Source organism: Tetrao urogallus (assembly GCF_951394365.1).
Source record: "Tetrao urogallus genome assembly, chromosome: Z".
In the NCBI taxonomy this organism is placed as follows: Eukaryota; Metazoa; Chordata; class Aves; order Galliformes; family Phasianidae; genus Tetrao; species Tetrao urogallus.
The window spans coordinates 42,321,360-42,341,639 of record NC_136816.1 but is presented as its reverse complement, the minus strand read 5'-3'; the positions used below and the strand labels follow the sequence as shown (position 1 = coordinate 42,341,639).

The 20,280-nt window shown below is 35.6% G+C and overlaps 1 protein-coding gene across 1 annotated transcript in view; it reads left to right on the top strand.

The window, feature by feature from the left end:
* Positions 1–20,280, top strand: part of CNTLN (centlein) — a gene marked incomplete at both ends in the record, with an annotated part of 184,813 nt that overhangs the window by 101,184 nt on the left and 63,349 nt on the right. Inside the window, 3 exons of the mRNA XM_079548565.1 lie at positions 8,639–8,688; positions 15,727–15,818; positions 18,680–19,200. Coding sequence (XP_079404691.1) covers positions 8,639–8,688; positions 15,727–15,818; positions 18,680–19,200 — 663 coding nt within the window. The remainder of the gene's footprint in view (positions 1–8,638; positions 8,689–15,726; positions 15,819–18,679; positions 19,201–20,280) is intronic.

Genomic DNA, 20,280 nt, shown 5'->3' with positions numbered 1-20,280 from the left:
GTGCAGGAGTCTCCTTCTGGCCTTGCCTGTGAATGCTGAAAGCTGCTGATGAACAGTGGCCAGCTTACGGGGTGTGCATTCCTCTTGAGGCAGTGGTTTGATAGAGGACTAACTCTGGTAGTGGGCTAGCCTAGGGTCAGCAACTCTCAAAGGAAGGAGCTACATAAACTGATAAGTGTAGGCAGAAAGTCTGTGCTATAGTTCAGTCTGTCTTTCTAAATTTCCTTTAATGCCGTGAGTCACAAGTGCGCATGTGTTATGTGTGCATTCAATCTGGAGCTGTGTGAGGGCTCCTGATGGTATCTTTAGAACCGCTGACGACTAAAAATGATGAGTACTAGGAAATTTTGTTCTAGCAAGAAGGTATATTTTGCAAAAGCCTTGCTTATATGCAGATGGTATGAGTATTTCGCCTATTCCAGTAACTTGATTAAGTAAGCAACTGTTTTAGACAATTTCTTGCTGATGCATAGCTATAATCTGAAAGAAATCAGAAGTAATTCCTTTGGTGAAACTGCTTCTCTAGAATACTTTTTATTATGCTTCCTCTTTCTAAATTCCAAATAGGTATATGTTTATTATCAAAATAACTTTATAAAGAAGGAATAGCCAAAAGGATTATACCAAAATATAATAGAATTCTGAATATTGTACAGCATGGGAAGAGATTATGCTGTAATTCCAGGTCAAGGTCAGTACCTTTAGAAATGTATGGGACACCAGCATAAACTACTAGCTAGATAGATTTGAACTCCCTCAGTTTCTTACTGATCCTTGTTTTAGTATTACCAAGTGTGGCTGTGGCATGATCATAATTGGAAGACATAAATAAAGAATCGGTATCTAGAACAGGATACTGCTTCCTGCTCCTCTTGGTGCCTTTTGTATGATATGAAGGAGAAGATTGACTTTCATCAAGTTATTAATAATAAACAAAACACGTTGAGGTTGTTCTCAGGATGTTACAAATGCATCAATATTATCTCACAGAGTATAAACAAAGACATGCGGCTTCATTCTGCTATGTTAGAAAATATTGGCAGACTTCTCAGAAGAGCCAGCAGATTCTTGCTGTGTTCAAGGTGCTGATTCCTGCTAATTCAAGTACTTCTTGTAGACTTCTTAGCTAGGAAGAAATTCAAAGTTGTACCCTGATCATATAGTTTGGAACACCTTTCAGCATCTCAACTGTTTCTTGTCAACCAGGAAATCTAAGAAGTATTTTGGAGTAGCTTGTATTGTGGAAGCTTGCTTTGAGATTTTGACTTGTTTTGAAATCAGATGAGAAAATGTTTATCACTGAGCAGGAGGCTGAAGTCCATGAGACGATTCCAGTTCTGCTTAAGGATAAAAATCAGTACTGCACATTCTAGGCTTTGTAAGGCCTTAAGTCACTTTTCTTCCATCTGATGTGATATCATTTGAACTTGGGAAGCTGCTGGAAAGCACAGTGAGTGAGTATAAATAAGAGCAACTTATTTTTCTGGAAGGAGTAATAAATTCTGGTATTTTTTGTTTGTTTGTTTGTTTGTTTGTTCCACAGATTTTATTACTCTTACAAGCACATTGCAAAGCTAGTCTGTTTTTTTTTTGTCCACCTTTAAGAATTGAGCTAGAAACAAAAACCCTGTCTGGGAGCTGAATAGGCTTCTTTCAGTTTACATAATAATGGCTTTGTATTAAAATAATGCATTTGTTCTTAAAATTAGAAATTACAGTTTTATAATCCACTAATAGCTATATAATGTTAATTATCAGCAAAGTTGGTAGGGATTTGCTTTTAAGTTTCCACAGTAAATTTTTCAGTTACAGTTTCAGTAGTATTCCAGAAACATTTATGAACTAAGCTAGTCTCTATTCCAAAAACTATTTATGATAAGAGTTTCCTTTTGCTATCAGAAAAATAATTGTTTGCTATCTTTTGAAAAATTCTTAAACCTTTTCATAAATAAGCGTATAAAGAGCAATCCAAACTGATTTAAGTGAATGTATTCAAATACTGACTACAGATAAAAGCGAAGTGACGAGTAGGGTTTCAGCTCTGTAAGCTTTTAGTAATGTCTGTGATATCATTATTATTGCAGATACGAATTTAGACTTGGAGTGTGATGAATCTTTATAAAGTGTAATTGAGTCGTTGCTTATTTTCTTTTCCCCCAGATTGCTGATAGATATTCCTCATAGTGAATCTTCTTTGCCTAAGGTTTTTCATATAACTAGAGATGTTTTATGCAAAATTTCAGAGACAATTCTTACCCATTTTTTGTTGCTTTTAAAATGCATCAAAATTTAGTTTGCTTTTATTTCTATTTTTAGTTTTTATCAATCAATTTATTAATGCTGAAGTGCTTAGTTATGGAATTCTGGAGTTTGAATGCCCTATAAGGTTTCAGTTCGTATCAATATAAAACACTGCATAACTTGTCAGAGAGCTTCACAGTATTTGATGAACAGTTGCACAAAGGTTTTATCTCCCTATTGTTTGAAATTATATCCTTGGAACTACTCTTTTTAAAGCTAAACTAGATAATAAGATGAAAAGATAGCATGTGTGACAGAGGCTTTGAAATGGAATAGTAGCCTTTGACTTTGTCAACATAAAGGGTACTAAGCTCTGAATATATCATGAATTTATACTAACACTCAAGTTTGTTTGTTTTTCTTCTTGACCTACATATTTCCACTGTATTCAAATCCCATCATTCTTTCTTGAAGTGTAGTTCAAGGGTTCATCTTCTTTGAGTCAACAGAACAAAAATAAAATAAAATAAAATAAAAATAAAAGATTTTTGTTTTCCTATTATAGTTATCACAGACTTTCCTTTTCCATTGCTGTATGTATTTGATTTAGAATCTTAATCATTTCTTTCTGAGTCAGATTTTTCTATTGACCTTTTTTTTAAAAAAAAAAATTTATTTTTTTTATTTTTTTATATAAAATCATAGAACATTTTGGGACATACACTATAGTATTTATGCCACCACGTATTATAATCTGAAACAAGAAAGGTAATAAACCTAATTCACAGAGTTGAATTTTTTTTTAGACACTGGTTTTGAGTAAAAAAATAATTTGATACCATCCAAAAATTTCAAAATATGCTTTTTTTTTTTAATGTTTAGCTTGTAGTAAGATATAATTGCAAAACTTGAAAAATGTTGATCAATCCTAAAAAAAATTGCTAGAAGAGCAGTTCTGTGGGGATTAATATAAGACATCTAAGATATACATAATCTTCAAAATTACCTACTTCTAACTCCTAGAATTTCTACTATCAAAAGACGTAGGAGACATGTACTAATAATATGCAAAGACTTCATTTCAATATCTGTGCCTCAGGACGAAAATCAGGAGGAAACACTGTACAGAGAAATTACCTTTGCTCTGTAGAAATATCTTCAGAGATTCCATCTCTTAGCTTTAGCTTATGTCTTGGAACTTTTCAGATAACATAAACATGATGTCTTTCCTCAACAGGAGCTAAATCAGTCACAGGTTTTTCGATGCACCAAAAAAATCCCTTTTCAGTTAGTATCAAAACCTAAAGCATCTCTTCTTTCCATTATTGTATGTGGTAATTGAAACTGACCATGAAAAAAACTGTAGTAAGTCAGTAAGTATATGCTCAAAAAAATTGCAGCAAATTGTTAGCTTTGTCTTCTGAAGCAGGATTGGAAGATGTTATTCACTCTCTGCTGCTGTTCTGATTCTCAGATTCTAGTAGGTTAGTACTCTGTGTTACCATACATCACTTATTCAAGATTATTTCTGATCCTTTAAACAGATTAATCCCTCTTTAACACTTATATCACAGGAATTCATGCATTGGATCACAGTTCTCTTCAACTACATAACCTACTTCCTAAGAGATGTCTGTGGTTCATTTAGGAGGTTGTGCTAGATGTGGTCAGTTAAAAGCAGTCCCACTTTTGAGGAAATGTGTGCATGAATGCTTACCTGTTTGAAAGAAATTTTGAAGAGGAAGGCAATGTTTGGTAAACGTGTGTCAGTTCATGCGTATTAGGTTGGCATCTGTGTGATGGAGCACTGAATCAGCCAAAGCATGAATGAAGATCTGTTTTGTCTTGACAAGTACAGTTTTAAGAAAATGTACTTGTTTTCAAATCCCAGCTGTAAATTTTGTTAGACAGGAACTAAAAGTATCTTGTTCAAATGAAGTGAAGGTGTAAATGGGAGGCTGGAAAGCAACACTTTCCTAGTGTTTTTCCAGGTTGAGTCATTTCTTCTAGCATTACATTATACTTCAGCAGTGTTATATGACTTAGTTACCCTAACTTCCTCCAACCTCCTCTTGTTTCTCAGGAAGTTTCTTACTTAGATGCTTCTTTGATGCTTCTGATCATATTTACTTGTTCTATGGGAAAGCAAAAATCAGACCATCTCTGAAATAAATTGCACTCTTCAAGAAGACCAGATTATATCTTTCCCCTTTTTTCTTCTCTCTTTTGACGAAATACAGAGGCTGTGGTACTTCTGCTGTGGACTGTAGGCGACTGAACTAAATATTTGTTATAATGCAGTATAGATTTTTTCTTTTTTTAAACAAGTTCTAGCTAGAATAGCATGTCACATTCAAGTGTATAAGAGCATACTCTACTCCTCAGCTGGGAACAAACAGCAAGGACAGCAAGGAACGGCTACGTGCTTCTGTATCTGGTTCTTCACATTGCATTTGTTGCTCTGTTTTTTTTGCCTTGAAATATAGAAGCACTTATGGCAATATTGATATAGTCATGTTAAAAAAACACAATTATTTTTGTATTTCTCTTTCATATTCTGCTTTTGTAAAATGTATGCAGTATGAGTCCAGACAGATTATTATTTAATTTTCTGTGTTAGTACTGTATTTGCCTTAAAAGTTTTGTAGGAAAAAAGGCTTGAAGGTTGCCATGTCAAGTTTACTTTTAATCTATTTAATCTATTTATTTAATCTATTTTTTGCCCCCATGTCCATTTGGACCATGAATATTTCTGTAGTAAACGGACTCTTTTGTGAAAGAAGGAAGCTGGTGCTGGTAATGGTAAACAAAAGAAAAGGAAATCTCTTCTAAAATGTTGTCAGTACCACTAGTTGACTGGCATACAAAGCAACGTAATGGAGAAATTATATACAGATACTTCTGTGCCATTGCTAGATGCCAAAAAAATAAGATTTGGGCCTAGACTACTTCACATCAGATTGAAATTCTGACATCATAACTTTGAGACCTGGAGGAACAAAGGTAGTCTCTGGAATAAAGCGTTGCCCAGACACTAGCTTTGCAGCAGTGGGAGAGTAGGAGTACATGGTTAGAGAGTGATAGGGTATAAAAAGGATTTTTTAGATGTGATACTGTGCAACTATTACAGGAAAATGGCAGCACTGTGTAATGTTTTTGGATAGAAGTCCTATACTTTGGTAATAAGTAAGATGTGCTAGGAAGATGTCACATAGACTACTCAACTTATGTTCAGCTCATTGTGCTGGAGGACCCCACTTTTTCTGCAAAGCTGCTTTACAGCTAGTTGTCTTCTAGGCTGCCCTGATGCATAGAGTTGTTCTGACAGGACTTTGGCTTTTGTGAGTGTCGTCAGCCTGTTTTCTCTGCCTACTGCCATCTTCCTGAGCAGCAGACCAGTCCTCCATTGTATCAGTTGCTGCCTTCAGTTTTATACTGTCTGTGTACTTGCCAAGTGGCACCCTTACCTGTATTTCAGTTGTTGATAAAAATATTTAGGAGCTCTGGTGTGGATTCATGAGAGTGTTGTCTTTAATTGCTGGCTGGCTGTCGGTTAGACTTCACAGCAAAGATCATCACCCTTTGAGCCTGGCAGTTTTCCAGCCCCTTCATGTACTTTGCACCACCAGATCTCAGCTGTTTGGCAGTAAGGCGATGGGAGACTGTCTTAAGGGCCTGGCCAATCTGGAGCATGTTGCCTGCTGCCATCTTATTCTCATGGGCAGTGAGAAAAATACTGAATTAAAAGCCCAACAAGAATGTGTACTGCAACTTAAAACGTAAAATAAAATTCAAAAAAATAGCAGTCTTAAGAATATTTGACCTTTAAGATAAAAAGCCAGCATTTGAAGCTTAAGGTTGCTTTGGTGAGAGCGGGAAGGCCAATAAACAGTGGCTGTTCAAATGCAGTCGGGAAGATGAGAAGGCTGAAGAAGCTAACTGAAGGATAATTTTTAAAGGTCGCTTAAGCTGTGCTAGTATAATTTTCCGTAAATGATGTGAAAAATAAGCCAATTAGGAAGCTTGTAGATTTGCTTAATGTAACTGTAAAAGGATACACTGAGATTACAAGGCTATTAAAGAGCAGCTCAGTTAATCTTTGCAGCCTTCCCTGCAGAAGATGTCAACCATTGCTGTGTTCCTCACAGCAGATAGATCAGATGTGTTAGATTTTTTTTGAAGTAACTGCACGGCAATAATAAAGCCAAGCAAGTAAAACAGTTGCTAGTATTTTGATGTTAATATCTTCACACCCAAGGTCAAGTATGAAATTACTGAACTGTAACCTCTTAAACAGCTACTGTGATAGTGGACTGGCAGGTTGCCACTGTTAACTCCCATCTGCAAAAAGAGCTCCAGAGGGAGCTCCAGACCAGTAAGACTGGCTGCTTCCATACATTAGAATATGGCAGTATTGTCTTTACAAAAAAAAAGGGGCAGGGGAAGAAGGAGAGGGAGAGATATCAATGAACACGGAAACAGGTAAACTCAGGTTTTTTTGGAAGTACTCAGTGTGGCTTCTGTAAAGGGAAATTCTGCTTCATTAATCTGCTGGAATTGCAGACTATTCCAGTAACCATGTGGGTAGAATCTAACTATGTTTTCAAAATGCCTTTGGCAGATCTTTTTCAAGGCTCCACATGAAAGGCTATAAATAAATCCCATTTCTGTAGGATTGGAGGAAAGATCCTTCTAGCAACAGGGAATAAATTACAGGAGTGGAAAGGGAGGTGTTTAGATGCCACTTTGAGGGTGAAAAAACAGGACTGCAGAAGCAGGCTTGTGCACTTTCTTGAAGTAACATCTGCTTTTGCGTCTTCTGTACATAAAGGTTTGGTGCAGAATGGATCCAGCACTGGTATGATTCGCTTGGGCATTTCTAAAATTTATTCAAGACTTCAGTTGACTTGGATCCTGTATGACACATTGTAACTTCTTGTCTACCCTAGCTGAAGTATTTCCAGTCTAGGTAGAGCCTGCCTTCAGTTGAAGTGTATTTCACAGACAAATTTGCAAGTGACAGAAGAAACCTACTCCTTTACTTTTTACTTATATTTTTTTTGCTTCCACATCTTCCATCACTTTGGAAGTTTTTATGTTTATTAATTCTTTATAAAAATCTTGTACTTGCCACTTGACTAGCATGTAGAAGGGATGCATGGATATGTCTGTTCATGTGTGTATAAATGTGTTTATTCAAATGTGTTTTTGAAGATGAAAACTAACGTGCTTGGAAGGTAGAGCTACAGGCAGTGAGGATTCTGAGATAATCCTAATTCACTCCCTTGCATTCATATAATTTTGAATACAGTATTTAAACACACAATTAGCAAATGTTTGTGGTTTTTTTTTCAAGTGAGCAGCTTGCCATTTGGTACAGGAAATGGGCGTGATATGAGGAACAGACAGTGGTAAAGGCCATTGTAATATGTATAATAGAAGTTAATGATGACTGAGGCATGGAGAATGAAAGAAGAGCAAAGAAAGTCAGTCCATGAAGCTGGGTGGTCCTGAAAGTAGCTGGAGTTGTGTGCAAAGCAAGTTACCTTAGCTTTTCATATGTTTCTTGTTTTCTTTGTGAAAAGTTTTTCATAGTCTCCACTTGAGACTATGGGGTATGAATTGCAATATTTAGATCTGCAGCCGAGAGAAGTGCTAAACATACAGAGTGCTTCAAAGAACTGTGCATAACCCTTTCCTTAAGTTAGCAGACATTTTGTCCTGATTTTGTGTTGTCTCACCTCAGAGGGTTTTGAAAAGAAAATAAATCTCTTGTGAAGCATTTAGTTGCTGCTATTGTTAGTTCACCAGAATAGGCTGCTAGGGGATTGGCAGTCCAGCCTTCAGAGCGAAACTGGAAGAATGTTATGTATACTGAATGAGGTTATTTTTTAAATCTGCATCTTAAATGACTGCTCTCTCTCACTGTATGTGGTGTTGTATCCTAACCTAAAATGGGCAGAATGTTATTGTTGAAATAGCCTGTAACTGTAAAATTAGAGATTGTATCAGAAAACGCCTGTATAAATGAGCCAACAGGAAGTAGTATAATTAATTTAGCATTTCTCAATTTTACTTTGAAACTTTAGCATTATAACTTTATCGTTGTTATCGTTTCATTACCTAAGAAGGACTAGCTGAAACTTGGTGTATGTTACCACCAAAATTTTATCTCAATTTTATAAATTTATTTCTGTAAGTTTTAATCGGCTCTTATACCAGTAACTCTTTATATTTGGAATCTGCTTTTAATAAATTATTAAATGAATTTCTGAGGACTGACAACTTATTCCTGACAATATATTGATATGATTAATTTTGATTAACAGCAAACGTTTATGATTGATTTATGGTTCTTACTTTTTTTTTTTTTTTTTTTTAATTTACTCTTTTGAAGACTGAATCTTGAGGAGGAATTAGATCAGATGAAAGTACACCAGTCTGTGGGTAAGTTTACAGTACAGCAGTTCAACTATGTTTAAAACAAGAGAGGAGGTATTGTGTTTTAAGTGTGTACACACCCTAAGAGAAATACTAGTTTTAAAGTTATTTTGTCTCCAAATGATAATTTATTCTTGAATATATATTTTGTAAGCATAAGGCCACACATTTTGTTTCAAAGCATGTTTCTCCTGAAGTTCTCTGCATGTCTGTGAAATCAAGGACAATTTTTATTGTCAAAAAAGTTGAAATTTTGATGTGTAAAATCTACATAAGAAATTTATATTTTCTGTTTAAAATGTTTATGTTTGTATGTGTATAATATCTAAAACATGCTTATGCGTTTGTGGCTTTCTCCAGAATATGAACTGCTATTGATGTTCTGAAATACAGTGATACAGAAATTTCATGCTCATTCAGACTTCTTTTTATAATAGCTATCTCTCAAAGCTTGTAGATTCAAAAGGAAATCAAAATGTTGGATCTCTTGTAAGAGTTCATCATGGATACTTCTTTTATATCTTCGCAGTCTGTACAATAGTTGATGGTTCTGTGAAGATAGGTAATATATTATCATTTCCTCTATGATTCTATAAGTTATTTGCTGTTCTTGAAGTAATCCACAGTCCATCTGGTTGCCAAATCTTTGGGGAAGTCCTTGTGTGCAATATTCTGCAAGAGCAGTAGAAGTATTCTGCTAAAGAACCATGTTTTGGCAACAAAGCCTTATCATTCTGTATCTCATTTTTCTGCTATTAGTCTGTTTCATTTCATGCGGTAACGTTGACCACTTGAGTGAAAAACTGAATGTTTTTTTTCCTTTAGTTTGCTTTATGATTTACAAAAAAATAATGGAAATCTCCATCTGCTGAAGTTGGAACATCATTGTTTCCTTTTGTGTTACTTCTTATGTTTTACTGTCACAGTCACATACAAAGCTGAAGAAAACTAGCAAAGGTTTAAAATACCAACTTTTAAAAGCAGTTCTTTATTTTTGCCAATGTAGTCATTCTTTGCATAGAGAGAAGTGGAAAGGCAACCAGCAGTGAAAAAAAAGTCAAGAGCCTGGTGAGCACTAACCGTGTGTCTTCAATAAAACAATCAGATCTGTGACACTGCCAGCTCTTTACATGTTTGATACTGTAACAGCTAGTCTTTTTTTTTTTTCCCCATTTTTCATTAATATTTTAAATGAAAATATATTCTTTTTATAAATGGACTAGTAGGTACACAGTTCTGGTTTGGTTACTGGTACAATTGTTGTTTTAGAATTAGAACTGAGAAAAACTGTTCAGTTCCTAGTGAATTACTTTACAAAAATTTTAGATAGGTCTTCCAGCATGTGTTGTGATAGGTATTATTTAGATGAACAGGGTTGGTGGTTTTTTGGTTTTTTTTTCCAAGTTAGAAAATCAAGTCTGACAATATGCATTAGGCAATACTTTTTTTAGCATGTATGGCTGAACTGATTCCAGCCATTTTCAAGCTGTTACCATTTGAGGTATAAAAAAGTACTATTCAGTCTGTGAAAAGTAGTTTTCTTATTTATCCACTTGCAAATGCTAGGATGTTTCAGTGCCGCAGACACTTTCGTGAGCTGGCTGATATTTTCTGGAAGAATATATTAAAAAAGACAGCATTGATGGCTATCTATGGATGTAATTGAGAGCTTTTGAGTAATTCTGGCTCATGAGTTACAAAGGTATGTGCACCCTTTGCCCTAAAATAGTATTTAAGTCCTTTCCCAAATAAAAGTAAAACCTTTGATCTGTTGTCTGGCATTTACTGAGAGACAAAATTTGATGTGATCTGAATACAGTTTTTAACTTCCTAGCCAAGTACATTTTCATTTCTGAAATGAAACCCAGAAGGCCAACTGTGTTCTGAGCTGCATTAAAAAAGGGGTGGCCAGCAGGGAAAGGGTGGTGATTGTCCCCCTCTACTCAGCTCTTGTGAGGCCCCATCTGGAGGACTGTGTCCAGGCCTGGGGCCCCCAGGACAGGAAGGACATAGAGCTCTTGGAGTGGGTCCAGAGGAGGGCCACTGAGATGATCAGAGGGCTGGAGCACCTCTCCTATGAAGAAAGCTTGAGGGATTGTTTAGCTTGCAGAAGAGAAGGCTCCAGGGAGACCTCACTGTGGCCTTCCAGTACTTGAAGGGAGCTTATAAACACGAGGGGAAACAGCTGTTAACGAGTGTGGATAGAATCATAGAATCATAGAATCACAAGGTTGGAAACGACCTGCATGATCATCTAGTCCAACCACCCTCCCATTCCCAGTACCACATGCTACTAAGCCATATCTCGTAGCTCCTCATCCAGGAGCCTCTTGAACACTGCCAGGGACAGTGACTCCACCACCTCCCTGGGCAGCCATTCCAGTGCCTGACAACTCACTGAGAGAAAAAGTTTCTCCTAATGTTCAAACTGAACCTTCTCTGCTACAACTTCTGGCCATTTCCTCGGGTCCTACTTTTTTTTCCTACTCGGGTCCTATAGTGATAGGACATGCAGGAATGGCCTTAAACTGAGATGGGGGAGATTTAGGTTAGATATTAGGAGGAAGTTTTTCACACAGAGGTGGTGTCACACTGGAGCAGGTTGCCCAAGAAGGTTGTGGATGCCCCATCCCTGGAGGCATTCAAGGTCAGTCTGGATGTGGCTCTGGGCAGACTGGTCTTGTGATTGGTGATCCTGCACATAGCAAGGGGGTTGAAATTAGATGGTCATTGTGGTCCTTTTCAACCCAAGCTATTCTATCATTCTGTGATAAACCTGGCAATAAATTACTCAGCTTATGAAATATGTTGGAATTCGTTTTCTCCGTTGTAGATACCTGTATCCACCAGGCATTTTAAGATCCAGGGATAGATTCTGGAAAAACAATGGAGCTTCTCTGGATTAAAAAAATTAGGCACTATTGTCTGACTCAAATAGATACTGGTTGTGTTTGTCAGAAGGAAGTGCTAGGTATCCGTATTCCTATTCTGTACCATTTTTCATGGATCCATAGAATCATCACAGAATGGCTTCATTGGAAGAAACCTTAAAGAACTTATAGTTCCAACTCTCTGCTATGGACTGGGTTGCCAAGTAATAGGTCAGGCTGCTGGGGCCTTGAACACCTCTGGAGATAGGGAGTCCACAGCTTCTCTGTTCAGTATGTCCCAGTGCCTCTCTACTCTCAAAATAATAAAGAATTTCTTCCTAACATTTAATCTAAATCTACTGTCTTTCAGTTTAAACTATTCCCCATTTTTCTTTAACTAGGAGACGAAGGTAAAGAAGGTCAGGTAAAAAGGAAACTGTTCTTACCATTCTTAATTTTGTCTGTTCTAACTCAGCTGTCTAAGGCGTTTTGCTAGCATGAATTATTATTCAGAATGAAAAAAATCCACATTTACCTCACTGTTCATGTAATTATATTTGCCTGAATGTAAACAATGTGTTGTCAGAAACTTATGTCTCTTTCTCCAAAAACTGGTAAAAGAGTCCATCTAATCCTATTCATAAAAATATGAAGCACCTCATTAAAGTAAGTGGTAAGTCCCCTGTTTCTTCTGAGGCAGTGTGAAGGCTTCTTGCATTTTGGAGTCCCTCCGAATATGTCATGTCACCAGTTCATTAGTGTGAATGGCCTTCTCTTCTGGTGTTCAGTGGTCCTTTCCACCTTTTTTTTCTACTTAAACATTATTGGGAACATGGGAGATTAGTACTGCAATCAGTAAAACAATGGCTTTCTACACCATGGCACCTTTTATCTGTAGGGGGGCTGCAGAAGGGCAGTCTGACAGAATGACAGCTGACATTGAAGTGCATGTGAAGCAATGGTATGTTATTAGTTTCCTCCATAAGGAAAATATGATGTCCAGTGACATCAATGCTTGCTGAATGTTTATGGAGACCAAACAGTGGATGTGAACACAGTGGTGTCTTTCAGCAGAGGTGGCAGTCATGTTCTGGACAGCTGTGCTGATAGTCATACAAAAAAATGAATCTCAGTCAACTCATTGATGTGAACAGGTACATTACAACAAGCAAACTGTGTCTGGAGCTGAATATTGGCTTCATTGTGTTGGAAACGTTGGTGGAAATGTTGGAATATCACCAAGTGTGCACCAGGTGGATCCCAGGAATGCACATATAGAAATGGAAAGTACACTATATGCAAGTTTGCCAGGGGCTATTGAACCAGTACGAGTCAGAAGGTGACAGTTCCCTACATCACATCATCAGCAATGAGGTGTGGTGTCACCACTACAAACTGGAGCCAAAATGACCGTCTGTGGAGTGGCGACAAGTGAATTCTTCATGGAAGAAAAATACCCACTGTCCTTAGCGGGTAAAGTGATGTGCACTTGCTTTATGGATAAGAAAGGGATGGTCCTTCTGGATTTCCTGGAACCCAGACAAACATCATCTCTGACCAAACATCCTGACAGTGACTAAGCTGGAGGCTTAAAGTTACAGAGTCAGGCCAAAGAACATCTTCTTGTTGCAGCATAATGCCATGCTCCATAGCAGTTTGAAGACTGTGGAGCACATTTTCCTAGATACAGTGCCTTCATAGCAGCTGTGAAAGAATACAACACCTCCACTGATGTAGATTTTTATGAGCGTGGCATGCGGGCTCTTGTTCATTGCTGGTGAATATACATGACTAATAGTGGTGCTTTGTAGCTATAAATTTGTTTTATCAAATAGTGTTATTCTGCTATTGTAATTTCCGTGGAAATAAATAGGTGGCATTACTTCTGGAACAACTTACATGCCACTATTTATTTATTTTTTTTTAATGGACATTTTTTTTCTCTGTAAAAAGGATTTACACAAATATTAGTAGGGAGAGTAGTATCACAGTTCAGATACCATTTGTCAGTGGTGTCAAACTACCTGATAATCAGATTTTGTGGCTATTAATTAGAAGCTAAGTGTTATGTTCCAAAGCTGGCAGTTAACTGTGTTTTCTCAGTGGGATATGTTTACTTACATAAGGCCATCGTAATTTAGTGACTGAAGATTGTGGGTTTTATGACTTACGCGTCTTCCTTGAGGATAACTTGGAATTTTTAATGTAGGAGAATGGTGGGTAGATCCCATGTGTTGCTGAATAGATTGATGTGATGAATCTGTCTGCTGTTTTAGATAGACACACAGTTATAGCTAATACTGTTTCATTGCCTCCCTAACCAATTCCTGTGAACAAATATGTATCAATTAGAAGGAGAGGAGGGAGAGAAGAGGGCTGTGTAGGCCATTTATTTTCTCCTTGATAGAAGGGGTTATGCTACAGTGACATTTGCCTTTTCTTTAATGTATTTTGCTTTCGACTTCCTTGGTAAAACTGAACATGTGCAGATTTTTCTGTCTGTTCTGCAGTAGTCATCTTTATTCTCATGCATATCATATGTTTATTTATAGATAGTTTTGTAAATTGTATTTTAATATATCCACATAATAAACATAACACCTTGTGTGCTTTGATCAGTTTCTTTGACTGTGGGAAATAATTTTTCTTTTCAGTGAATTACAGTAAATGCTGATATAAAAGCTGCAACAGACATTCAAATGAGTGAATATTTAGAAAAAGATGAAAAGCATGTTCATATTATCTTTGTGTGTTACTTAGAGAATGTTGTAAATGTATGCAGTACCACTGTGCTGGGGGACTGTAGTCTGAAATAACATGGGAACTAACATATTAATATCAAGGTAAAGGTACATATTCCCCAGATGCGTAGTTTTACCTTTTTCAGCTTTTATTATCTTTAGAATAGTGCTCCATTTATTTCATGAATACAGAAGTATTAATTGGCCATGACATGTTCCAAAGACAAAAGAAAGGTCTAATTCACTCTAACAAACTTGTTAGTCACTGTTTATATCAAGAGGATTGTGAATCTACAGAGAGTAACACTGTTTTCTTCTACACTTGCTTTGTTTGTAAATCAAAAGTTTTTAAGTGACCTGCAGTGTCTGCTTGTAGTTTGAAATGATACTTCTAAAGCAGACTTTCACTGTATGACACAGATATTTATCCCTTAAGATTAATTCTTAAAAATAATTTGGGGGAAGAAAAGAAATGTGAATATTGTGTTCTTTTTATAGTGCTGAATTTATTTTTTTGTTGTTGTTGTTCTTGAATATCTTTAATATTCTAAGAAAAAACTCCTTCTGAGATGTATAATTGCTTTTTTTCTGTAAGTAGTGAGAAATTTGTGAATGGTAAGCTTTTAAGCAAAATCTAAATGCAGTATATTTTACTTCTGATTTATTGTATATAAGTACCAGCAAACTTTTTCTTACCATGCTGTTGAATAATTAATTCTTAAATTATTCTTTTAGTGGGATTTTTAGTACCTAAAGTACATAGCTATATCTGAGAGCAATGCATAGAGTAAATTTTATTCTCATTACTTCTATCGATTTCTAATTGTTATGAATTCACAGCATTACAGTCCAATGATTTGTGTGATTTATCTGGTGAAGTACATGATCTTTCACTTATCAAAAAAGGAGTTTAAAGTTTTCATCCATCCTAATTCTGTTACTGTTTGCTTTGTTCACCAATCACTCTGATCCTCCTAGCAGGGGACAAGACCTAGAGAACAAAACTCATAGCGACTGTGTAGATAAAAAGGCAATGAATTCTGCTTTTAAGGCATAGAGGGAATAGTCTATAAAAGAATAAAAATGGGAATGAAAGTACAGCGTCTTTAACCTGCAGATCTATTGTACCTTTGAAAAGGTTGTACTCTTAAAAAAAAAATAAAAAAATACTGTGATGCTGCAAAGATTCATAATTATGTGACAGAGCACTTTGAAAAGAGGTCACTCTTTAGAAACTGACCAAAAGGCTTGTCAAGAAATAGACCATGTTATAAATAATTGCAGAAGAATGGATTTTCTTACAATGTCCAGGTATTGTTTTAGTGTTATCGTAGGTGTCACAGTGTATTATTTATTCTCTGATAGAGATGTATTTATTTATACATATTTATATATATTTTTTTTTTTTATTTTTATTTTATTTTTTCTGGTAGGGTTACTTTTTAAGCTTAGTGAAGATGATGGGATCAAGAACAGTACTCCAAAGAAGAATGTGGAAGCCAGTTCAGATCAGAGGCTACAGAAGGTAAGACAGCAAACCCACCAAACACATCTAGATTTTAACTTAAGAGTCATATATGTAAGCTAGCACCCATGCATTCAGGCCTCAATTTTCATTTTATAATTGAAAAATATGGATTTCCAAAATTATGTCAAAAATTAATTCTACTGAATTAACTGTGTGTATATCATGAGAGATAAGCATAATAAATTAAAAGAATTGTTAGAGCTAAAATGTTAAAAACTAATAAATGATCTGAATGTTGTACGTGTTTAGCATTTACCCATTCTAAGTTCAAATGTCCTGAGTTCTTTTGCTGATTATTTAACTTTATATGATATTGGATGTTAATCTCCACAAATCTCTTGCTACAGAATAAAACTGATGAATAATAGTGATCAATTCTTTTCTTATTTTATATAAAATTTGGAACAACATTGCACCTGCAAATATTTTTAAATATGTGGGTTTATCACTTTTCAAAAAATAAATTTAATCTTTGGCTTAGCAAATATGTGTGTTTAATCTTTACTGCTCAACATTGTACGTGTTCTACTTCATACGCTAACAAGATGTTCTTAACTAGTTGCTGTTTGTATTGACATTTATAATATACACAAGTAGTTTAGTATGTTAACAGGTGTTCACTTAAGAGGGCTCACTTGTATTTTACCATATGTCTTGTTTGCTGCAAAGAAAAGACATCCTTCAAACAGTATTATACCTTTAGTTTCTCAGTTTGCAAAACAATATTTGTTTTATTACTTATAAATCTTTAAAAGCATGCTTAAATCAAATAAGCACAAATCTATAATTTCAAATGTCAGTTTGGGTATGTCTATTTATTTTTTATTTGTGAAATAACTTGTAGGAAGTATGGTAATTTACAGCAGATGATGTGATTGCATATACTTGTAACACTTGCCATATGGTCAGGCAATGAAGGCTGTCATCTCGTTATTACTGAATGACAAACATCATGTTAAAATAATAACACACAGAATAGGAAGTGCTCACATTCATTTATCTTAAGGTAGAGTGAGTAATTGAAATAATTTGAATGCTACCACCTGAAATGTCACACAGTTTATGCTTGGTTATCATCTATATCTCAAAACTGTAATTTTATTTGCCAGGTACTACATAATTTTTATCTCTATGGGTATACAGAATTATGGTAGTACCTTAGGGATAAGTATAGAAGCTGCTCATTGTTTATTTTCTTGCACTTGTCATACATGACTTTAAGTGTTAGTGAGTGCAAAAGATTTCTTTAAAGAACTAAGAATAATAATAGAAGAATCTCAGTTTAGGAATATAGTTGAAGAAAGGTACTAGTATTGCTTACCAGTGGCGAGCAAAAGAAAATTTATGAAATTCATCATAAATCTTGACTCCGTTGAAGTATTTGGAAAAAATATATATTTATATTCCTCATTTCACCTGGCAAGATTATGTAACCATGATACAGTCTATTCATTGTGGGAATGCTACGAATTTCTATCAAAGAACACAGCATAGTACCTGTGTGCATATTGGAACGTCTGCTATCGAAGTTATAAATAAATTCAGTATCAAATTCATAGATACGTACATAGTTTAGGTAGCAGATTTTGCCCTCTCTACATTGATATTTCTCATTTATCTGAATCATATCCATATCCACAATATGTACCCATGCATATCCACTTCATAAATAATTTTCTAGGCTTTAGTTAAACACGTTGTCTAAAAAGTCTTTATAAATACGTACAGCATTTCTTGAGAAATAATATGCTTTTGATATTTGCAAATTACTGGCCAGTCCTGTCACTTAGTTACACTGTGAGATGTCAGGAGTGCTTTGAAATTTTGTAGCACAATGAAGTGATAGGATTGGCCAGTAATTTACAAGATTAATAACTGAATTAGCCATGTGCTGCTTGAAAAATAGTCTTTTTCTCTCAATTCCTTAAAAATGTACTGCACCTGATATTTCCTCCAGTGGAAGAATGGGGATGCAGCTTGTGCAAAAACAGATAAGTATATTTCTTCAAAATGACTAAGTGATTACTGAGCACAGATTTCACTCTGATGGCCTTTGCAAGCTTTTGAGGAAATCTTTTGAGTAAATGTTTGTTTTAGGATCTGCTAAGATTAAAGTCTCTTCTGATTTCTAGAAATTGTGAGACTTAGTTTGAGTGATAAATAGTCCTAAAGAACTTTGAGAATCACCTTGTTGTTCATGGCTTTGAATTTGTGCAGTCTTCAAAGAGCTTCAGAAACAAAACATACACATCCCTTTAGGTAGAACGTGCTTCTGCAAACTGTAATTGAAAAGACCGTAAACATGGGGTTGTTTTTTTCCTTCCTATGAATAGAAAATGTACTTTAGCCTTCATATTCTTTAAGTACTGAGCTTCTGACATCTATTGCTATGATACTTTTTTTTTTTTTTTTTTTAAAGTTCAAACTAATATTTTTTTTGAATATTTATATCACAGGAAAGAACATGTTGATTAAGATAGCGTGTGGAAAGTTGCCTGTATTTCAAGATAGTTTTCCTTCTTAAAATGTTTATTTAAATTCAATTAGTATGTATAACCAAATCAGTAACAAGCTTAAGATGCATCTGGAAAGTTCATTAGCATATTTAAACTTCTGTGTCACTTTGCCTGGAATTTTAACTTCTTTTACCATCTGCCCTTTGTTCAACAGCTGTATTATTGCAGCTAAAATGTATTCATCTACACTATGTTAGAATCATTTTTAAATTAAGTACTTTAGATTGCTTTTGTCCTTGTGCTTAGTATAATATTATTGTCATATAGTAAATATGTTTTAGAACGGGATTTTATCTACTGGATAGGTTAACACATTATGAATGCATAAATTATTTTTGCTAGGTAGAACAACTAGAAAGAAGATGCAGAACTATTGAAAGGGCAATAAGGAAACAGAAAGAAGTAAACCAGGACTTGCTGAAGGAGAAAAATGATTTGAAAGCATCTTTAAAATTGGAAAGGGAAGATGCAGACACAAGAGAAAGAGAGCTGGAAAAACTACTTAAGAGGATTCGTGAAATAAAAAAAGACAATGCAGAACTTCAGATAGTGATTGGTGATCGGGAAAAAGAAGCTGCTTCCTTGAAGAGGCAAGTGGCAGAAGCTAACAGGTTGAGAAATGAAAATGAAGATTTGCTGAGTCAAGTGGAGGAGCTGACGTGTTTGCTGGGTGAAGCCAAAGCAGCGGCAACCTCTGGGCAATGTAATTGCAAGATAACAGGCACCAAGGTTAAATTAAAAGCAGCCAAGAAAAAGAGCTCTTTGGGACATCATGGAGCTTTTCTCAAACAGTCCATCAAGGTTATGAGTAATGTATTTGAGAACTTCCGTAAGGACGGCTGGGAGGATGTGAGTGAAAGCAGGTACAGCTCTCATTAACTTAGCCCTGTAGAGGGGACACTGTGCATATGTAAAGCACTAGCAAATGGAGATTGAATTTCAACTACTGTTGATTTGGTATTCAAAAAAAATACTGTCAGATCCTTTGAAATATCTTGGGAGGTCTTGTTCTGAGTTTATTGACTGAAATTTGCATGCAAAATTAGCCACAACTGCATGAGTATTTGAATAGGTGCCAGGAAACCCAAAAGAAGGCAATGCTTGATTTCTTCCAGTGATGCTATTTTCATGCAGTCATGAGGCTTGAAATTGACAGTTTGGCAGGTTGATTTAATTTGCTGGCCCTTTGCATATTCACCACTGACAGCTAAGGATTCCCAGGCAAGCCTACTAAGTCGGTTTAGTTATCTTGTGACATGCCAACCCGGGAGGAGAAACATTTTTTCCCCTTAATTTAGTTAGATAAATTTTGAATGACCCATTTCAGCTTGCTAGCAGATGTCTACAAGCTGTTTAACATCCTTTAAATTAAGAACCATCCACACTAATTATTTCATGTATGTTTTATCCACCGTCATTGTACTAACTTTAATTGAATCATAGTTAAAAATTGGTTCTTTAAAGGTAATTGTTACTGCTTAGAGTCTCAGTCATGAGTCACAGGGCTTTCTGAAAATTGCACAGGCAAGATTTGTAAATGTTCATGATTTTTACTTCTGCTTCTGTGTGTCTACACAAATGAGGCTGCAGTAAGCTCCTGTGTGAGCAGTTATCTCACTTTTCAGTGCTTAATAGTAGGAGACACCTAAAGAAATTTCTCGAGTCTGTACTTACCCCAAAATATAGAGAAGCAGTAAAGAACATGGAGTCTTCTTTGTAGCTTTCATGATAACCTTTATATGTCATATGGAGCAAGTCAGCAATGGCAAATGAATTACCTTCTGCTGTCTTTTCCTATGCAAAATAGGGGCTCCCAAATACAGTATCTCAAAAGAGAAGAAAAGTTAAATACAATCTAATTTGTCTGTTGCTAACATCAGTACCAGTTTGTTTTTCTGTTTAATATTGGAGATCTGATTGTACTGAAATGTATTTTTACTTAA